Raw genomic sequence first — 17245 nt, forward strand, 5'->3', positions numbered from 1 at the left:
ACAACTATATCAAAAAATAAAACGTTGAAACATCTCGGGAATAGCTTTTACACGCAAGAGAAAACTTTATACACGACCTTATACACGACTTTATACTTATAAAACTTATACACGACTTTATACACATATATACGAGAATAGAAAAAACACTAGAACTTACCAATTTTAGGTATAAGAACTTGAAATGCGAGTTTCCACCCAAGAAGAGAATAATAAAATTCGGTGTCTTTAAAACCAATAAGAATTTGCTTTCTTTTAACCAAAAATTTATACACAATATATATTACAGAAATAATAGCTAGTGTCTTCCACTTGTAATAACTGGCAAGAATTTCGGTAAAAGCTCCCATAATTATTCGAACGCTCTCTTAATACTATACAAATTAATTTTATTCAAATTTGTAGTTTGGATTCATTACTCGAAAATGCCTAAACGACTGGGAAAGTACTTAATGATAACAGCCGAACACGGTTCTTTCTTTATATATATAATGCCCTCAACGTATACACGAAATGACGTATATCAGTACACGTACTTTTTCTTTTATGTCACAGTTTTTATTTAACAGATAGAAAATACAAAATTCTTTGCAATATTAAACTATTTGAATACAAATAATAAATTACAGTAATATATTTATATACAATTTAAAATAACAAAATAATAAAATTCATAATAATCGTTGGTTAAAGGTTGAATACGTTCTTTACGGTTAATAAATAATTTTCAGTTATAATAAGCTCTTTTTGCGCAAGTATAACATAAAAGCAATTATTCTCACTGTTCCAGAAGGTTGTTTTTATTTAAACAAGTCATACGAAGTCTTTCGAACCTTAAGGTTAGCAACTTCAATGACGTGCACAGCCATCACAACCTGTCTGACACGGATAACTTTTCAAATATTAATAGTAAACCAGTACATGTTAGTAGTTGTTTACCATCCTCTCTTCCAGGAGGATATCGATGAATACTTTTAGTCGATTTACTTCCATTCACTTTCGCAAGGGTCTCTTCTCTCTATTGGACCAAGGAATGGTGGCATTGGAATTGAAAAATCTAAAATACAAGGTTACCAGCCAGCAGAAAATATGATTTAAATGGTTTTCAAGGATGCCAAGTTTAAATATTTTGCCCGTTTTTCGCGAAATTTTATCTGTTGTCAGATGACCATTTAATTACTGGGCTGTGAATGGAACAGTTTCCCAGAAGTAACATTTTTCGACGTAGAGAAAAAACTGTATTTGAAAAAATTTAAGATACCACATTTTCAATTTTACTTGACCAATGAAACTGTGCGACATTGCTCATTGTTCCAAAACTTCTTCATGCTTGACAAAGGCCAACTTTACTTTCCTTTATAACAATTGCGTGATTTTAAGTTACGTCAAGTGATCTTTAGTGTAAAATGCAAGAAATATACTCAGTATTATTAATAAAAAAAACTTCAAAATTGAAAATATTAAACAAACTGAATTTTCAATCATATTTCATAGAAACTGTAAAAGTTTGCATTTGTTATTTGTATTTCCGGAAGAGCCTTTCTTCATGGGTGTTATAAATAATAGAAAGAACGTATTGCAATTAGTAGAGAAATGACTCGACTCGCGATTTTTACGTACACAATCAGGTGACAATCGATTTACACAGTGTGAAGTTGAATAATTCCTGTGGTTTCTGTCGAAATATTTTTAAAATTTAATAGACAAGTTTGTCTATTTTCCAAAACACAAACTAACAATTTATAAATACAGAATAAACGCAAGACATATATGAAATTTTTTGCATTTTATGTGTTCGAGTCCTAATGTATAAAAAATGATGAGGGGTCACTTTTTACCGATTGTAATGTTATACGTAACAGCCAGGAAAGTAAAAATTCTAATGCTCGACCTCCGTTATTTTTAAATATGATACGTTTTGTATTTACAGATGTTTACTTGCTAAAATATGTATGAGGAAATTCAATACATTGAATAACAAAATACTATAGATTTAATTTAGTTTATTAGCAATCATTTTTATTTATAATAAACATTAAAGATTGTATATAATATTTTGTCATTATATTATTTAAAATAAATGTAAATATTTTACATTAGTATTTTACGTAATACTAAAATAACGAGTAAATTTCCTAAACAACGTATAACAATTTTACTAATGAAAACAGAGAAATAGACTTAAATTGTTAGATAAATTGTACATTTTTATAACATAAATTTAATAAATTTATTTTTATATGAATATAAAGAAATGTGAAGACAGAAATTACACAGATTTTCATTATTTTACATTTTTATAGTCTATTCAAGCGTAAATAACAATTTTTTCATGTCACTGCCAAGGACAATTATTAGCTGACGTAAAAGCTAGATTTTTGTCTTAAGACAAGTACATTACGTAAATTTTAATTATATTATATTAGTAATTACTGTTGCATTAAATGTATGCAATCTATGCTGTTGCAACAAGTGTTTTATTATATTAAATTATTATACAGCAACATCCTGTTTATGGCTTTCTAATTTATAATATTTGTGGCTTCATTTTGAGTATCTGACTCAGAACGATTGCAAATACATTAGAAATTCAATTTCTATTCTGTGTAACGAAAATTTCAGATTATTACGTATAGTAATTACTTTTGGTACAGAATTAACACTGATAATTAATTAGTAACTATTAAATATGGAGGTTGGCAGTTGGCTATGAAAGGAAAGGTCACACTTCTGTGAGCTGCTGGTTTTTTTTACCGTTTTGGTAGTCCAAAATTGTTTTTTAAGCTATTTTTATCTATAGTTTGTTCATTGTATTATTCTCAGCATTTTAGTATTTATTAAACAAAAATTAAACATTTTCAATTCTTTTAATCAATGTACCATTTTTACCCTTTTCCACCAAAATAAATCTAGAACCATGGCAAAACTTTTTGTCTACAAGGGAGACAAAACTATTTCAGTCCATCTACCACATATTAATCATAATTATCTATGAAAAAGTTATTATGTTATAACCGAAATTTTAGATTTCTGATAAGTATATTTAAAGAAATTACATGTATGTGCTTTGTTTAAAATAAATGCAGAAGAGCTTTTTCAAAATGGTTAATAAGGTAATTCATCTAAAAGATTGAAAAACACAGTTCAAAAACCGTAATCACATGATACACAACGGGCTATATGACTATAATGGTTTCATGATGTGGCCTCGCTAACTAATTTAACCGCATTTAAACTGATGTAATTATATTAACAAAAGAGATTTTATGCCGCATCTTTTACGTTACACGCCCGAATTAGAAATGCAAATTGGAGAAACCATACCCATAGTAAACATCAGCATGATAAAGGAATTATGCACTACCACGTGCATTTTTTGTCAAGCAGAAATCAAGTGAAGTCACTGTAATGTGAACATTGAGCAAACGAAATCTGGACACCGTGCTTATCATAACAGTAATATAACACGTCTTGTACCATAAATTAATTTGAATTATTTTCGAATGTTTACTTTGAAACAATGTTCTTTTGTATACTTGTATATTTTATATGGATTTTATTAACAATTTAACATTTGCATTCGGCTGTAACTTTTATTGCTTTCGATTATTAATTTACATACAAACAAATAAAACACTTAAGTGTCAATTGCTGAAACTCTAATTTATCACAATTTATAAACGTGTTGTTCAGAAAGGTATGTTATAATAAATGAACTAATGAACACAAGCAACTTCTCTTACAAATACAGACTTATTACATAAGTTATTACCTATGTTTTCAAATGTGATAAAATATTAATTAACAATATCGAAAGGCCTCATTCTGCAGTTTTCCTTTCAAGTTTTTTTTTTATCTTGTTTACTAGAATTTCTGTAAGAAATACTACAGAAGAGATCAAATATCCTGTAACTAATAAATAGAGTAGACCCATAATATCATCCATTTCCAGAGGTTCTTCATTACTAGTATCAATTGTATGATCATTGTAGAAGAGGTCGCTTCTTGTTTTTTCATCACGCATATCTCTATGGATTTTTTCAGATAATCCACTTTGTTCAATACGATTTACCCTGTTAAATATAAATATATACTATGAAAGTTCTGTACATGTTGAGAAAGTTACTAGACTTATATATTAGAGCGATATTAGTTAAATTATTCAAAATCTACCTTAATCTAGATGTCCGACACTTGAACAATCGCCAATAAAAACTGAGAATATCAAATATAAATTTTGAATTTCGTTTATTTCATACTATAGTGTAATTTAATGATTATATAATTTTATTTCAGTATAAAAATAAAAACGGTTTTTTAGTTCCTACTTACGCAAAAATAAATTCTTATGTTAGCGAATAGATGTGAAACTGTGTGGTGTTTTGATCTATTACATATGTTAGGGTCAAAGAGCAAACACGTTTATTGAGCGAAAAAAACGAACCACAAAGCGTTTTGGCTAATTCATAAAACCGCGTAGCTTATATGAAATTTGATCACTGCGCATTATGGTAATTATTAAGGAAGACCGTAAGGCGTTCATGTTTAGTTTCAAGAATATGCTCACGTTATCTCTGGGGAAAGCAACTTGAATGAGGGATTTCCTTCAAACGTTACTTGTAAGCTATGGTTAAGAAAAAACAGAATCATTGCTGGAGAAGAGCTTAAATCCGGACTAGAGAAACAGGCATATAAAATGATTTTACTATCTAACTCAAAATTTTCTTCGGTTAAAATTGGTTCGAATGTTTTAGTTATGGTGCCTGATGTTAATAGGGGACATGCATCTCTCAGAAATGTTTTAACTGTTGTTACGAGCATCAATTCATCAGGTCTACGTCCGTTAGGAAACAGAAAAAGTCTTCTTGATCGACATTATAGTTCTAACGAATTTACAATTTCTGAGAATATCTTTATTAACATTCAGGATGTATCCTTAACTTCATTAACACTTCACTCAGAATCTTTGTTAATATCTGCAAGTAAGCAAAAGTTTATAATGTGTCACTGTAAAAGATACTGTATTGATAAAAAATACAAATGTCGCGCAAAAAACATATAATGCAACTCGAAATGCCACGGTAATAGTTTTTGTATAAATAAATAACTTTTCAACATTCTTGATTCTCCTAAAAACATTGATTTATTAATAAATCTAATTTAATAATTTAAATAATAATTTTAAAAAAACCATAAATTTGAATAAAGTAAAAGTTTAATATCCTTGTGTTTTCCTCTATAGTTTTATATAAGCTCTAATATTTTTATGTACGTTTTTATGTATGTATGTTACCCTATATAAGAGACTTACACATCTGCGGAGTTTGTAATATGTGGAACGTTATGGTATCAGTCTTTTATATATACCGAGTAAACATGCAGTTTATTTGGATTATTGATATAAATATTTCATAATTGCATGGTCGAGCAGTAAGTGAGCTCATGTTTCTGGGATGAGTTTTGCGGCATGGTGTTTGAGTCTAAAAAAATTCTCACGTTAGATTTTGATTATTTTCATGTGAAAATGCTCAGGAGAATTCTAGAATGTGTATAAATTATTTTTTGAGAATATAATTAAATTTCAGATTACATATAATCATAAAACGTTTAATAAGAAACGGGTATTTTGACATTTTCGTGTACTCTTTTGTGGATTATAAACACAGTCATTTGCTTGTTATTTTTCAAAGTTTGGCGAATTTCCGTTGAACTATACAAATGTTATTCCAGTTTAAGTATATTTTTTTGAAGTCGGATTATTATTGTGATTTATATTATTTATAATAAATTGTGAATAATAAGAAGCGCAATCTTCATACTTACGTTTTAGCTACATTAACAGCATAATTTACTTTGGCTAAATTCATTTGTATAAACTGGAATTTCGTAAAAAGTATATCTTCTGAGATGAAGACGTTCTCTTTTTCCCTTTCGTTCATGCTTAATTTAATTTTCTGTCTTGATGCTAGCACGGCGTGAGTTCCATTAAGTACCTTTTGAATTGGTTCTTCACCCGGCTCGTTACACTTTTGAACATTTTCAAAAAAGATTTCGATCACATCATTTTTAATTATCATTCTTTTGATTATCGACTATAAATAAATGAAGGCATTTAATGTAAATTAAAGTATACTTACAGCTAAAATATTTTTATAGAAAAAGTAACTTACGATCGTAACATTATAATGTTTTAAAATGTATGTACAAGCATATTTAGTTATAATTGTTTTCAAGATATTATAATCATTTCAAATGTAAATTAAGTGTATTGGGTGATGAAAAAATAATGTTCCTGTAGGTGTAGATTCAGCAAGTGTATTTATGTCATCGACTTGGATAAATAATAAAATTAATACAATAATTATATGTTTCAAATTAAAGAAATACAGCTTTATATATGGTTGGCCTTTTATCTTCGATGTATATTGACATAATGCAGAAATATCTGAATAATTTCTTTAAATAATAATACACAAGATATAAGATTTACACTCATGATCTTAATGCTATATATGTTACTGCTAAAGCTCGAAAGCAGTTAATGTGTACATTACCTAGCTAATTTACAGATTAACTAGGGTGATCCGTTATAGTTGCGAAAATTGTTCCATTTATCAAATTACCTAGGTAATGTGCAGATTACCTAGATACTCTACACATTACCTATTAGGCATTCAGTAAAATGAAAATATGATCTTTTTTGGAACAACAACAACAACAACAACGTTTCTGTACGCTTAAATTAACATAATGCTGTTTATTTAATTGTCGATATCTAAAGAATCAAGTTAATTAATACAATCAAACAATCAACAAATTAGTTGTAGAATCAATCATCAATCAATTAAAAAACTGTAATACAAAAAGTCAAACGGTTTAAAATATTATTACAATTAGGGAAATGGGAGATTATATAGATAACCACCTATGAAATTTCGGAACTTTGATTATATATCTGAACTGAGGGGACCAAGGCGAGTTTAACGATATACTTTACTTTTGGACAGAAGATGAAAAATAAAAATGTTATCATAGTTTTTCCGGCGATTGCATTATAAAATTGTGCGTTAACGTTACCTATGGTGACTAAAATGGCGGCGTATCTCTGATTCCAGCAAACTGAAGAAAGGAAACAGTGGGAACGCATGTTCTAACCTAACCTAACCTATTCTGATAAATTACCATAATTATTTCCAACCAAATTATTAGAATTAGTTAGGTTATGTTAGAACGTGCATTCCCACTGTTTTTTTTTTCTTCCGTTTGCTGGAATCAGAGACAAGCCGCCATTTTAGTCACCATATGTGACATTAATCAATTATGCTTACTTATTAGTGTAGTCTAAAGAGAGGTGACACTTTGAATTACTTGGCAATTGATTTTTGTGACAAGCACACCTATTTGTGGTACATTTATATCTGGCAAAGATCTTATTTTCACTTTACCGAGTGCGTAGTAGGTAATGTGCGAATTACCTNTTCAAGAATATGCTCACGTTATCTCTGGGGAAAGCAACTTGAATGAGGGATTTCCTTCAAACGTTACTTGTAAGCTATGGTTAAGAAAAAACAGAATCATTGCTGGAGAAGAGGTTAAATCCGGACTAGAGAAACAGGCATATAAAATGATTTTACTATCTAACTCAAAATTTTCTTCGGTTAAAATTGGTTCGAATGTTTTAGTTATGGTGCCTGATGTTAATAGGGGACATGCATCTCTCAGAAATGTTTTAACTGTTGTTACGAGCATCAATTCATCAGGTCTACGTCCGTTAGGAAACAGAAAAAGTCTTCTTGATCGACATTATAGTTCTAACGAATTTACAATTTCTGAGAATATCTTCATTAACATTCAGGATGTATCCTTAACTTCATTAACACTTCACTCAGAATCTTTGTTAATATCTGCAAGTAAGCAAAAGTTTATAATGTGTCACTGTAAAAGATACTGTATTGATAAAAAATACAAATGTCGCGCAAAAAACATATAATGCAACTCGAAATGCCACGGTAATAGTTCTTGTATAAATAAATAACTTTTCAACATTCTTGATTCTCCTAAAAACATTGATTTATTAATAAATCTAATTTAATAATTTAAATAATAATTTTAAAAAAACCATAAATTTGAATAAAGTAAAAGTTTAATATCCTTGTGTTTTCCTCTATAGTTTTATATAAGCTCTAATATTTTTATGTACGTTTTTATGTATGTATGTTACCCTATATAAGAGACTTACACATCTGCGGAGTTTGTAATATGTGGAACGTTATGGTATCAGTCTTTTATATATACCGAGTAAACATGCAGTTTATTTGGATTATTGATATAAATATTTCATAATTGCATGGTCGAGCAGTAAGTGAGCTCATGTTTCTGGGATGAGTTTTGCGGCATGGTGTTTGAGTCTAAAAAAATTCTCACGTTAGATTTTGATTATTTTCATGTGAAAATGCTCAGGAGAATTCTAGAATGTGTATAAATTATTTTTTGAGAATATAATTAAATTTCAGATTACATATAATCATAAAACGTTTAATAAGAAACGGGTATTTTGACATTTTCGTGTACTCTTTTGTGGATTATAAACACAGTCATTTGCTTGTTATTTTTCAAAGTTTTAAAATTATAATTTAATTAAGTACTAAATTGTAAACCTTTTTGCAGTAATTGAAAAAATTAAAATTTCTGGTTTCTTTATTACATATTACGTTAAAAATGCGTTTAATTTGACACGCGATGCGTCATAGCCCAGCAGTTGCTAACTAGATAAAACCACTGAAATGCTGTAGTAGTGGTTCGAGATTGTGCTTCCACCATGTACTGGTTGCGTGGGATTCTTGGTTTTCTTCTAATATCTAACATGTTAACAATGGGGATTTCTCTATTTATATGTTAATTAAACATAGCATAAATATCTGCCCTGGAGGCAAATAGTTCTTGACGTGTTGCATCGCATTATAATATGAGTAAGTCAATCTGTTATGTTATAAATTATTTAATGATTTTTTATATTTAAATTTCGATTTGCATAGCAAAAAATATGTTCTTTACTATATAGATAAAAAATTAGCATTTTTGAAACATTACCATGACATCGAAGGGTTTTACCAGAACAAGGGCTTTATCTAAAGGTCTTGCAGCACGTATTGCAAATGTAGTTGGAATGTGAGTTACAGAAGAAGAATAAGTCAAATAAGTTTTTCTGATATTTCCACTATGGATGGCGATGTCTGCCTAATAAATTAAAATTAAATTATTAAAATACTGAATAAAACTGCACAATTGTTAGATATTCATCTACTACCTTTTGTATGATAATTGTGGCTCTTAACCTAAAACAAAACAATTACTATAAAATTGACACATTTAATATGATTTACGTATACTGTATTGAAAAAAACTTACTTAGTATGAAGACCATCTGCTAATAAGTCAATATATCTTTCAATGAATGTTTTCTTTTTCTTCTCCACAATTCCCAAAAGAAAATCACTGTCCTCATCATCCTAAAGGAAAGTTATGAGTAATATATGATTTTTAATATTATTTTTCGTAATTTAATATATTACATTTCACTATAAATGTACAATAGTTTAACGCAGAGAAACAGTTGAAACTGTGGTACCAAACCGTTAACAGAATAGGCTTTGTTAGTTGTATGTGTGAAATTACTTCGCAATTATAATATTAATTTCTCTTTATGTGTATTGATGAATTGATTAATATACTTTATTACTGTTGAAAAATAAGCCAGCTGCTACTAATTGTATTGTAAAACAAACATTAAAAAAAGAAAATCTATTAATATTAAAGTAATTATTATAATAACAAGGTTTTTACTGGCCTTTAAACAAACAAATGTTCGTATCAAATTTAAGTTAAAGTGTGATATGTTTAGTTATTCGTGATGTCAAATCAAATAATATTAAATAAAAAGTAAATAAGAAACATTTTTTTCAACACACAAGTACAGGGTCATTATAATTGAAGTTCAACTTTGAAATTGCCATAAAAGAAAAACTACTGGACAGAATATTCTCAAACTTAGTAATTGTTAAAATTTAGTCATGGGATTTTATTTTCTGCAATAAAAAAATAGTTTAAAAACTCACTACTAGTGAAGAATGGTGTTGTATGCTATGCTATACTGTTAAACGAAATAAGACACAAAGACATCGGTTGAAAATTTTTTAATCGTTTCTAAAACGGGTTACAAAGTATGTTCAATGTGACGTCCACCATTCCCTGAAATCAAGTAAAATCGCATTACTTTGTTCTCATCAGTAACTCTTAGTATATCAGTAGGAATTTAACTAGCGATTCCCCACTGATAGTGAGTTTTTGAACTATTTTTTATTGCAGAAAATAATATCTCACGACTTCCCGTAAACTGTCACCAACTTTGATAATATTCTGTCCAGTAGTTTTTCTTTACGGCCATTTCAAAGTGGAACTTTAATTATAATGACCGTGTATTTTGTCAGTAGCAGAAGAAAAAAATGTAGAATTAAAAAGTCCAGTAGCAAATTTTTCGATGTGGCGACAGTAGTTTTTGGCCAAAATTTTACAGATAATAAAGGAATCTATTTACCTGTGAGTTTGTTGTTGTATATCTCGTTATTATGTATAGAATAATTTCTACAATTTTACTTAAATGTAATGATAATAAAACTGTGAGAAGAAAAAACATTCAATTCTTAAAAAATATTTGAAATACCCTCGAACATATTGTGAAATGGCATACCTGATTTTGTCCTAATTTAAGAAAAGTTTTAGCCTACTTTTCCATTCTGACGTTAAGAAGGATTGAATGACGTTATTCTGACGTCATTCAATCCATTTTTCTGTGCATTGTTTAAGAAAACAATGAACAGAAAAATGGATTGAATGACGCTTTTCCCGTTTACAACCTTTAAAGAATTATAACAATCGTGTTAAATTATATGTAAACAAACTTTATTGGCTAACCCAATAAACATTAAAGCAATACATCAACCAAAGCCGAATTATTGGGCTAGAAACGGCTATAATAATAACAATTTACACGATAATTTCATATTACAGTTATACGTTAGGCGCCATCTCTTGCTAAATTTAATAATTATAATTTAATTAAATAATTTAAATAATTTAGAACTAGGTAAAAGAAAATGAGCGGTTTATGTGTCCCAAGCCGGCATTGTAATGGCCGTCGATGGTCGTAACGTAAGCTTATATATACTGAATGACGGGATCAGACTAACGGTCTCACTAGCATAATTGGCAACGCATCTGCGGGTTCGAGTTCCGGTCTGGGCCAGTTCTTTCTCTTCCAGCTAGTTGTAAATTATTTAATTAAATTAAAAATATTAAATTTAGCAAGAGATGGTGCCCAACGTCTAACTCTAATATCGAAATTATCTTATTATTATTATTATAGCCGTTTCTAGCCCGATAATTTAGCTTCGGTTGATGTATTGTTAAATCATAGCAACCTATTGTTAGAAGAGAGGAAAATCAATCTTCGAACAAGTAAACGATAGGAATCTTACAGGTCTCGAACCAAATATGGTATTGTTAGCTCCATTTAAACCACCGTTTAACATCATCGACGGAAACCTCTTATCTCACACCTGCAACTTTGTCTCCAAACATCTGATCATCTGATGGATTTCCCAGGGCTAGAGCAAATAACAAATGAGAACTTAGGTCTCATTTTGGACATCCCTGAGGCAATACAGAAAGGACATTTTCAGACTCGCCATACAGAGCAAAATCCACCATAGAAGGTGGACTCCAGCAAACATATCCTAAGATGCAATATCAAGGTGGACATTCCTGAGAAATAAAAGTTCTACTCCTCAGATCCCTGACGGCCTATAAAAGGACAAAGATACACTATCGTCTTCATGACTGCGTATGAATAGGATCCACAGAAACCAATTCATCACTCAGAGTTTTTGTACTTGAATTTGTACTCCCATATGTAAACTCTCTCTTTTGGCTACCTAGATTTAGAAGTCATTAGATATCGATGTAGTAAAAAATTATATATTATCTACTACATTCATCGAAAAACATATTAGAAACGCAGAACGGAATTCAGTTCGAAAAACATGAAGTACTAGAGAAAAAATTTATAAATAAATTCTTAAAAATTGGAATAAAATAGGAAAATTTCAAATTATCTCTCTGATAATTTTGTTAAAAAGTATATAAGTTACGTAAATTATACATGAAAATAGTTTCAAAATATTAACGATTAAAACACAACACTACCGGAGCCAGAAGATTATCTACATTGAAATTTAGTTTCTCTTTATTAAATACTAAACGAAGATTTCATTCATGATTTAAAAAATCATCTTTTTTTCTTATGTTTTGAAATACCAAAACTAGATAAGAAATATATTGCTGATAATTTACATAGTTTATTAGTCTATATACTTCATGATATTTGTTAATTTATCAATAACACGATAGAAAAATTACATATGAAATTACATTAAAATTTAAAAAATTACATTAAAAATTTAATTAAGAAAAATAAAATTAATTTTCTTTGTTTTGAAAATAAAATATAATCCAAACTGTATCAGAGCTTTACGTTAAATTATTATACAAATTAAAATATACAACCCAAAGTGTATCTTACCATACTATCTCTGTACATTACACAGTGAAAGAAGCAAAAAAAATATCAAGACAAAGTGGCTGAAGTCGATTATTCATCACTCTGCCACTTCGCGCAATCTGGTATTGAGTTCAAGCAAGAAGCGCATGAATTTTTCATACGCATCTTCTCCTGAATTTTCTGGAGACTATCGCATAATATTTGGCTGCTGTGAATGTGTCGTTTGCCAAATCAATAACAGCCACGAAAGAAAAGATATTTATTCAATGCCCACAATTAAAAACAGGGCCAAAATTTGTAAGGAATAAAAGAAAAACTATATAAATTAATTTAGTCAGATGTTTTTCCTTCAAACTTGCAACAAAATTAACTAAAGTACCATTACAAAATAGCTAAAAATTTGTGGATGCTAGCTAGTAATGTAAGAAAATCGAAATTTAACATCTAAAAAAATAAATTAGAAATATTAAATTTTTTGAACAAAGGTTAAGGTGCTTACAATATTATTTAAAATATTTTATACAGTAGATTAAGATTCAAATACTTGCAAACTAAATTACATTGAATTGTAAACGTACATACTTATTTATACTGCATTTCAACTAGTAAATCATCGTACAGAGACAATTATACGTTATTTTAAATTGTCAACAAAAGAACAATTAATACTTGTACCTATTTATACTTACGAATTCTACACCAACTTTCATTCTCTCTGGTATGAACGACTTTTTTTCGGTTATTTTTGTTCTATTGTACGTTTTACAATAAGTCATTTTATAATCTTTGCACTGAAACATTTAATAATTATAACAATTTAAGCATACAAATAATTAAACCTGTTAATAATATACAATTACAACAATAATAACAACAACTAAGAGTAATAATATTGTATATCATGCAATTCAGAAAAGTGAGTTCAACTTTTTATAACACAAGTTACTATTGATTAAAACCGTAATTTGGCATACAAAAAGTTGGTTAGAAGTATTTATATTTTATGCACGAACTTGAAATCCCTTACAATATCATGTACATATAGTTGCAAACTAAATTACACGGAATTTTAAACATAAATGCTTATTAGCCTACAGCTATAAAAATTTCATACTTGAATCTGAGTGATCAAAAAGTTTTACAAAATATTTAGATTATGACGTGTTTCAGCTATATCGAGCGCTTTCAACAATCCATTTGTTTTTATTGTGGGTTTTGCTGAATTCACAATGACTATAAAAAGACTTTATTTCATATCCGAAGTATTGAAAAAATTTACATTTACACGTATGGCCATAGTTAAAATTTTCCTAATTAGAGCACGTTATAACTATAACTAATAACAGGATTTACACCAAGATTTATATAGGAACTGTGCAAAAAATGCAGAAAGAATTTTGCAAAGAAAAAACAACTTTACATTATTCTATTTGAGTGCAATTCATATAACAATGTACGATCGTATATTTTATTTAAACACTACAAAAATTCACTTATTTTCTCCATAACGGGTAATCCTTTTAAAAAAGGTGATTACTAATAAATACAGTATTTCTTAATTTGTAACTTACTGCTATAGTCTAACATTTCATAAAGATAGTCTCTGAGTATACTTTTGAGTACAATTAGTCTTTCAGGATGATTTATGTATGCAGTGTAACACAATCCTTCAAGTATAGGCTTACAAAAGTTGTAAAATTTCCAATCAATACACAGAAAGTGTCCCTTGGATATGATATTAAATTAATTTTTTCTTTTGCAAATTTTTTCCTCATTTATTGAATAATCAGTACAGGAATTTCAGTTACAATTTGATTACTAGTTACAACTAAATAGGAAAACTTTAAACATAGTGACTCTGTATAATGTAGCATGAATAAAATGAGGCAAAGCAATGAGACAGTTTTTATAGCATATCGTACATGCATTAAACGTAATAGTATAAAAACTAAAAGAATGGCCAAGTTTCTAAAGAACAAAAGTATGTTCACTGTAATTGTTTAGAGGTAAGCACCTTCGACTGTGCATTCAGTTTCAAGTTTCTAAGAATAGCAGCTAAACATTTACTACAATATAAATTTATTTTCCTATACAATAAAAATTTAAAAATACAAGGTACATTGATGAGAATGTTCAGATCAAAGATGAACTATATTGACACAGAAACACAGAAAATGATAGGAGAAAACAGTTTAAAGATTTAATAAACAGCAAAGTGATATCTTTAACTGGAATAACAAACACTTAAAGCATAATAAAGTTTGCCAAATTGAAAGACTCATTCATGCAAAGTGGAAGTAATGACATATATTTAATGAAATAATCGCTGCCAGATAAATTACTAACTTACAATAATCGTAAAAAAGTCACACAAGTTAATTACTTACAATTTTAACATAACTCTTTTCTACTTCTATGAAAGAAGAATTTTTAACACTTTCAGTAAATGCAAAACGCTGATGGCCAGAATTATAAAAAAAAGTCACTTCATTTGTACGATGCTCTTTCACAACATGTACAATATAGTCTTTCTGGATGAATTTGCTTGAAATAGATTCTAAAAAGACACAAATTATATTTATTTGCAACATTGCTTTAGTTCAGAATATATATCTATTTGTATATTAAAAAAATCTTGTTTGTTTGTCTTTTATACAAATCTTTATGTATAAATTAATCTGATTAAACTTTGTATGAATATCTTTCAGAGTACGGATCGACACTAAACTATATACTGCCCAAATATACTATATACTATTTCTTCGGTAGTATCTGTTATTATGAAACACTTAACGAACAGGAATAGGTCACCACATTTTAATTTTCTTTTTAAATGCGTAATTACTGTAATTTATTGCATTTTACATTAATTACAATGAGTTTCCCATCACCATATTCATTGCACATAACCAGAAGACTGATTAAATTATAAAGATAAAAAATTACAGATATATAAAGCAAGAGATATTTAAATGAATAATGTTAAAACTTTTATGTATTCTTTTGAAAAATGTATTGCTTACTGTTTCTGTAACACATGCAATACAGTAATACCCCGAACTTACGCGATAGGTGGGACCGAGCGATACTCGCGTAAGTCGGGGTATTGCTGTATTAACTATCACATTGTGTAGTTCTTCAACATTTTCGTCAAGCGTAATCTCTGAAATAATGTAGCGAATGTAGTCTCTATTTTGTCTAATACAGTAGAGCGTCGTTTATCCGAAAGCATTCCAGTAGGCAAATTTAAATTTTCGCTAGTGCTGTGGCGCTGCAATCTTTGGTTATATCTTGGGCTATTCCAATATTTTTTTGTTTGTGTGTGTTTTTTAGCTGGCAGCACTGGCACTTTTGTGTAGTGTTTTTCTGAGGACTGTGTTGTGCTGAATCGAACGTTTCTGATACTAGATCATTTTCTAAATTATATATTTTTTTGTTTTTATATTTTTCAATATATTTATTTTCTTTGTAAGAAATAAAGAAATAATTTTTAACGATACAATAGCGACGATTATTATTTTAAAAAGTATACGTTAGGCTTAATATCGATGAAATTCACCGCGAAGCGACACTTAACGGAAAAAAATTTTAACACAGGATAAATTAATATATCTTTTCGTACATAATCGGTTATCCGAAAAATAAGTTATCCGAACAACCTCAGTCCCCAATTGATTCGGATAAACGACGCTCTACTGTATAAGTTATATTCATTAATATTTTTTAAAAATTTTTTTAGCCTTGTAAGAAAAAAAGGCCTTTTTTCGGCCAGGCATAACATCTTGAAGGCAGGGTGATGAGAGATGAATCTTAACATATTCGGATTAATCAACTAAAGATTTCTTTAGATTTTTCATCGGTTCTGATTGAAAAAGTAACATATCAAGAACTTATATATAAGTTCTAATTTAAATGATAAAGACACGTTGCATAAGTGCACACACGTACTTAGCTTTATTTTCTTTATATTACTATTTTTAATAGAAAAACCTGATTTTATTTTTCCTGATATTATTTAGTAAGAAAAATGTAGAAAATTACTTACTATCGAAGAAATGTTGTGGACGTAGATCAGAGCTGTATGTAATCAACACAAAACTTAGTTTCAATTGAAGTATCATGTCGAATATTCATCTATATCAAAATAAATCACAACCATAAACAATCGTGTAATTATACAAAAGATACACTGTAAAATAAATAATAATGCATACACCATGGTTTAATGCATTATTATTTATTTATTTAACTATGCACTATTATTCATTGTGTAATCCTATAAATTAAACGAAAAATTAATTTATAAAAAATGTTCATAAAAATAAATATAGTAGAGCGTCAATTATCCGAAAGAATTCCAGTCGGCAAATTTAAATTTTCGCCAGTGCTGTGGCGCTGCAATCTTTGGCTATGTCTTGGGCTACTCAAATATTTTACGTTTTTGATACTAAATTAACTTTTGAAGTATAGTTTTTTATCGTTTTTATATTTATTTTATTTGTACAAAATGAAAAAATAATTTTTAAAATTATAATAGTCTTCGTTAGGCTTAACATGGACGAAAATTCAACGCGAAGCGACACGCAACGGAGAAAAATGTCAAGATGGGATAAATTAATATATTTTTTC

General features: G+C 28.7%; 2 protein-coding genes across 4 annotated transcripts; both read right to left on the reverse strand.

Moving 5' to 3' along the window:
• Positions 1 to 3021: 3021 nt before the first annotated feature.
• On the reverse strand, positions 3022 to 6083 carry LOC111627921. 3 transcript variants are annotated; one of them, XR_002757084.1, is made up of 3 exons: positions 5824 to 6083; positions 4333 to 4976; positions 3022 to 4215 (listed from the first exon to the last, which is right to left on the reverse strand). XR_002757084.1 is itself a non-coding variant. In XM_023371601.1 (2 exons), exons 1-2 carry the CDS (start codon positions 6075 to 6077, stop codon positions 3821 to 3823), a joined length of 507 nt encoding a protein of 168 aa, XP_023227369.1. In that variant the 5' UTR covers positions 6078 to 6083; the 3' UTR covers positions 3022 to 3820. The 3 variants fall into 3 exon arrangements, 1 of the variants encoding a protein (XP_023227369.1); XR_002757083.1 differs by having other exon boundaries at positions 3022 to 4976; XM_023371601.1 differs by lacking the exon at positions 4333 to 4976 and having other exon boundaries at positions 3022 to 4073.
• Positions 6084 to 8612: 2529 nt separating this feature from the next.
• On the reverse strand, positions 8613 to 16820 carry LOC111627915. Its single transcript, XM_023371596.1, has 6 exons — positions 16662 to 16820; positions 15004 to 15173; positions 13306 to 13407; positions 9409 to 9509; positions 9308 to 9335; positions 8613 to 9237 (listed from the first exon to the last, which is right to left on the reverse strand). Exons 1-6 carry the CDS (start codon positions 16735 to 16737, stop codon positions 9070 to 9072), a joined length of 645 nt encoding a protein of 214 aa, XP_023227364.1. The 5' UTR covers positions 16738 to 16820; the 3' UTR covers positions 8613 to 9069.
• Positions 16821 to 17245: the final 425 nt, after the last annotated feature.

The sequence above is a fragment of the Centruroides sculpturatus genome, unplaced genomic scaffold (genome assembly GCF_000671375.1).
Source record: "Centruroides sculpturatus isolate CEXI.00-Female unplaced genomic scaffold, Cexi_2.0 scaffold481, whole genome shotgun sequence".
Classification (NCBI taxonomy): Eukaryota; Metazoa; Arthropoda; class Arachnida; order Scorpiones; family Buthidae; genus Centruroides; species Centruroides sculpturatus.

Coding starts and splice junctions, on each gene's coding strand:
- LOC111627921 (XM_023371601.1), bottom strand. CDS start 6,077: ATGATAATTAAAAATGATGTGATCGAAATCTTTTTTGAAAATGTTCAA. Junction 4,074..5,823: donor GCTGTTAATGTAGCTAAAAC/GTAAGTATGAAG, acceptor TATATTTAACAG/GGTAAATCGTATTGAACAAA.
- LOC111627915 (XM_023371596.1), bottom strand. CDS start 16,737: ATGATACTTCAATTGAAACTAAGTTTTGTGTTGATTACATACAGCTCT. Junction 15,174..16,661: donor TCCACAACATTTCTTCGATA/GTAAGTAATTTT, acceptor GTGTCTTTTTAG/AATCTATTTCAAGCAAATTC. Junction 9,336..9,408: donor GCAGATGGTCTTCATACTAA/GTAAGTTTTTTT, acceptor GTTTTGTTTTAG/GTTAAGAGCCACAATTATCA.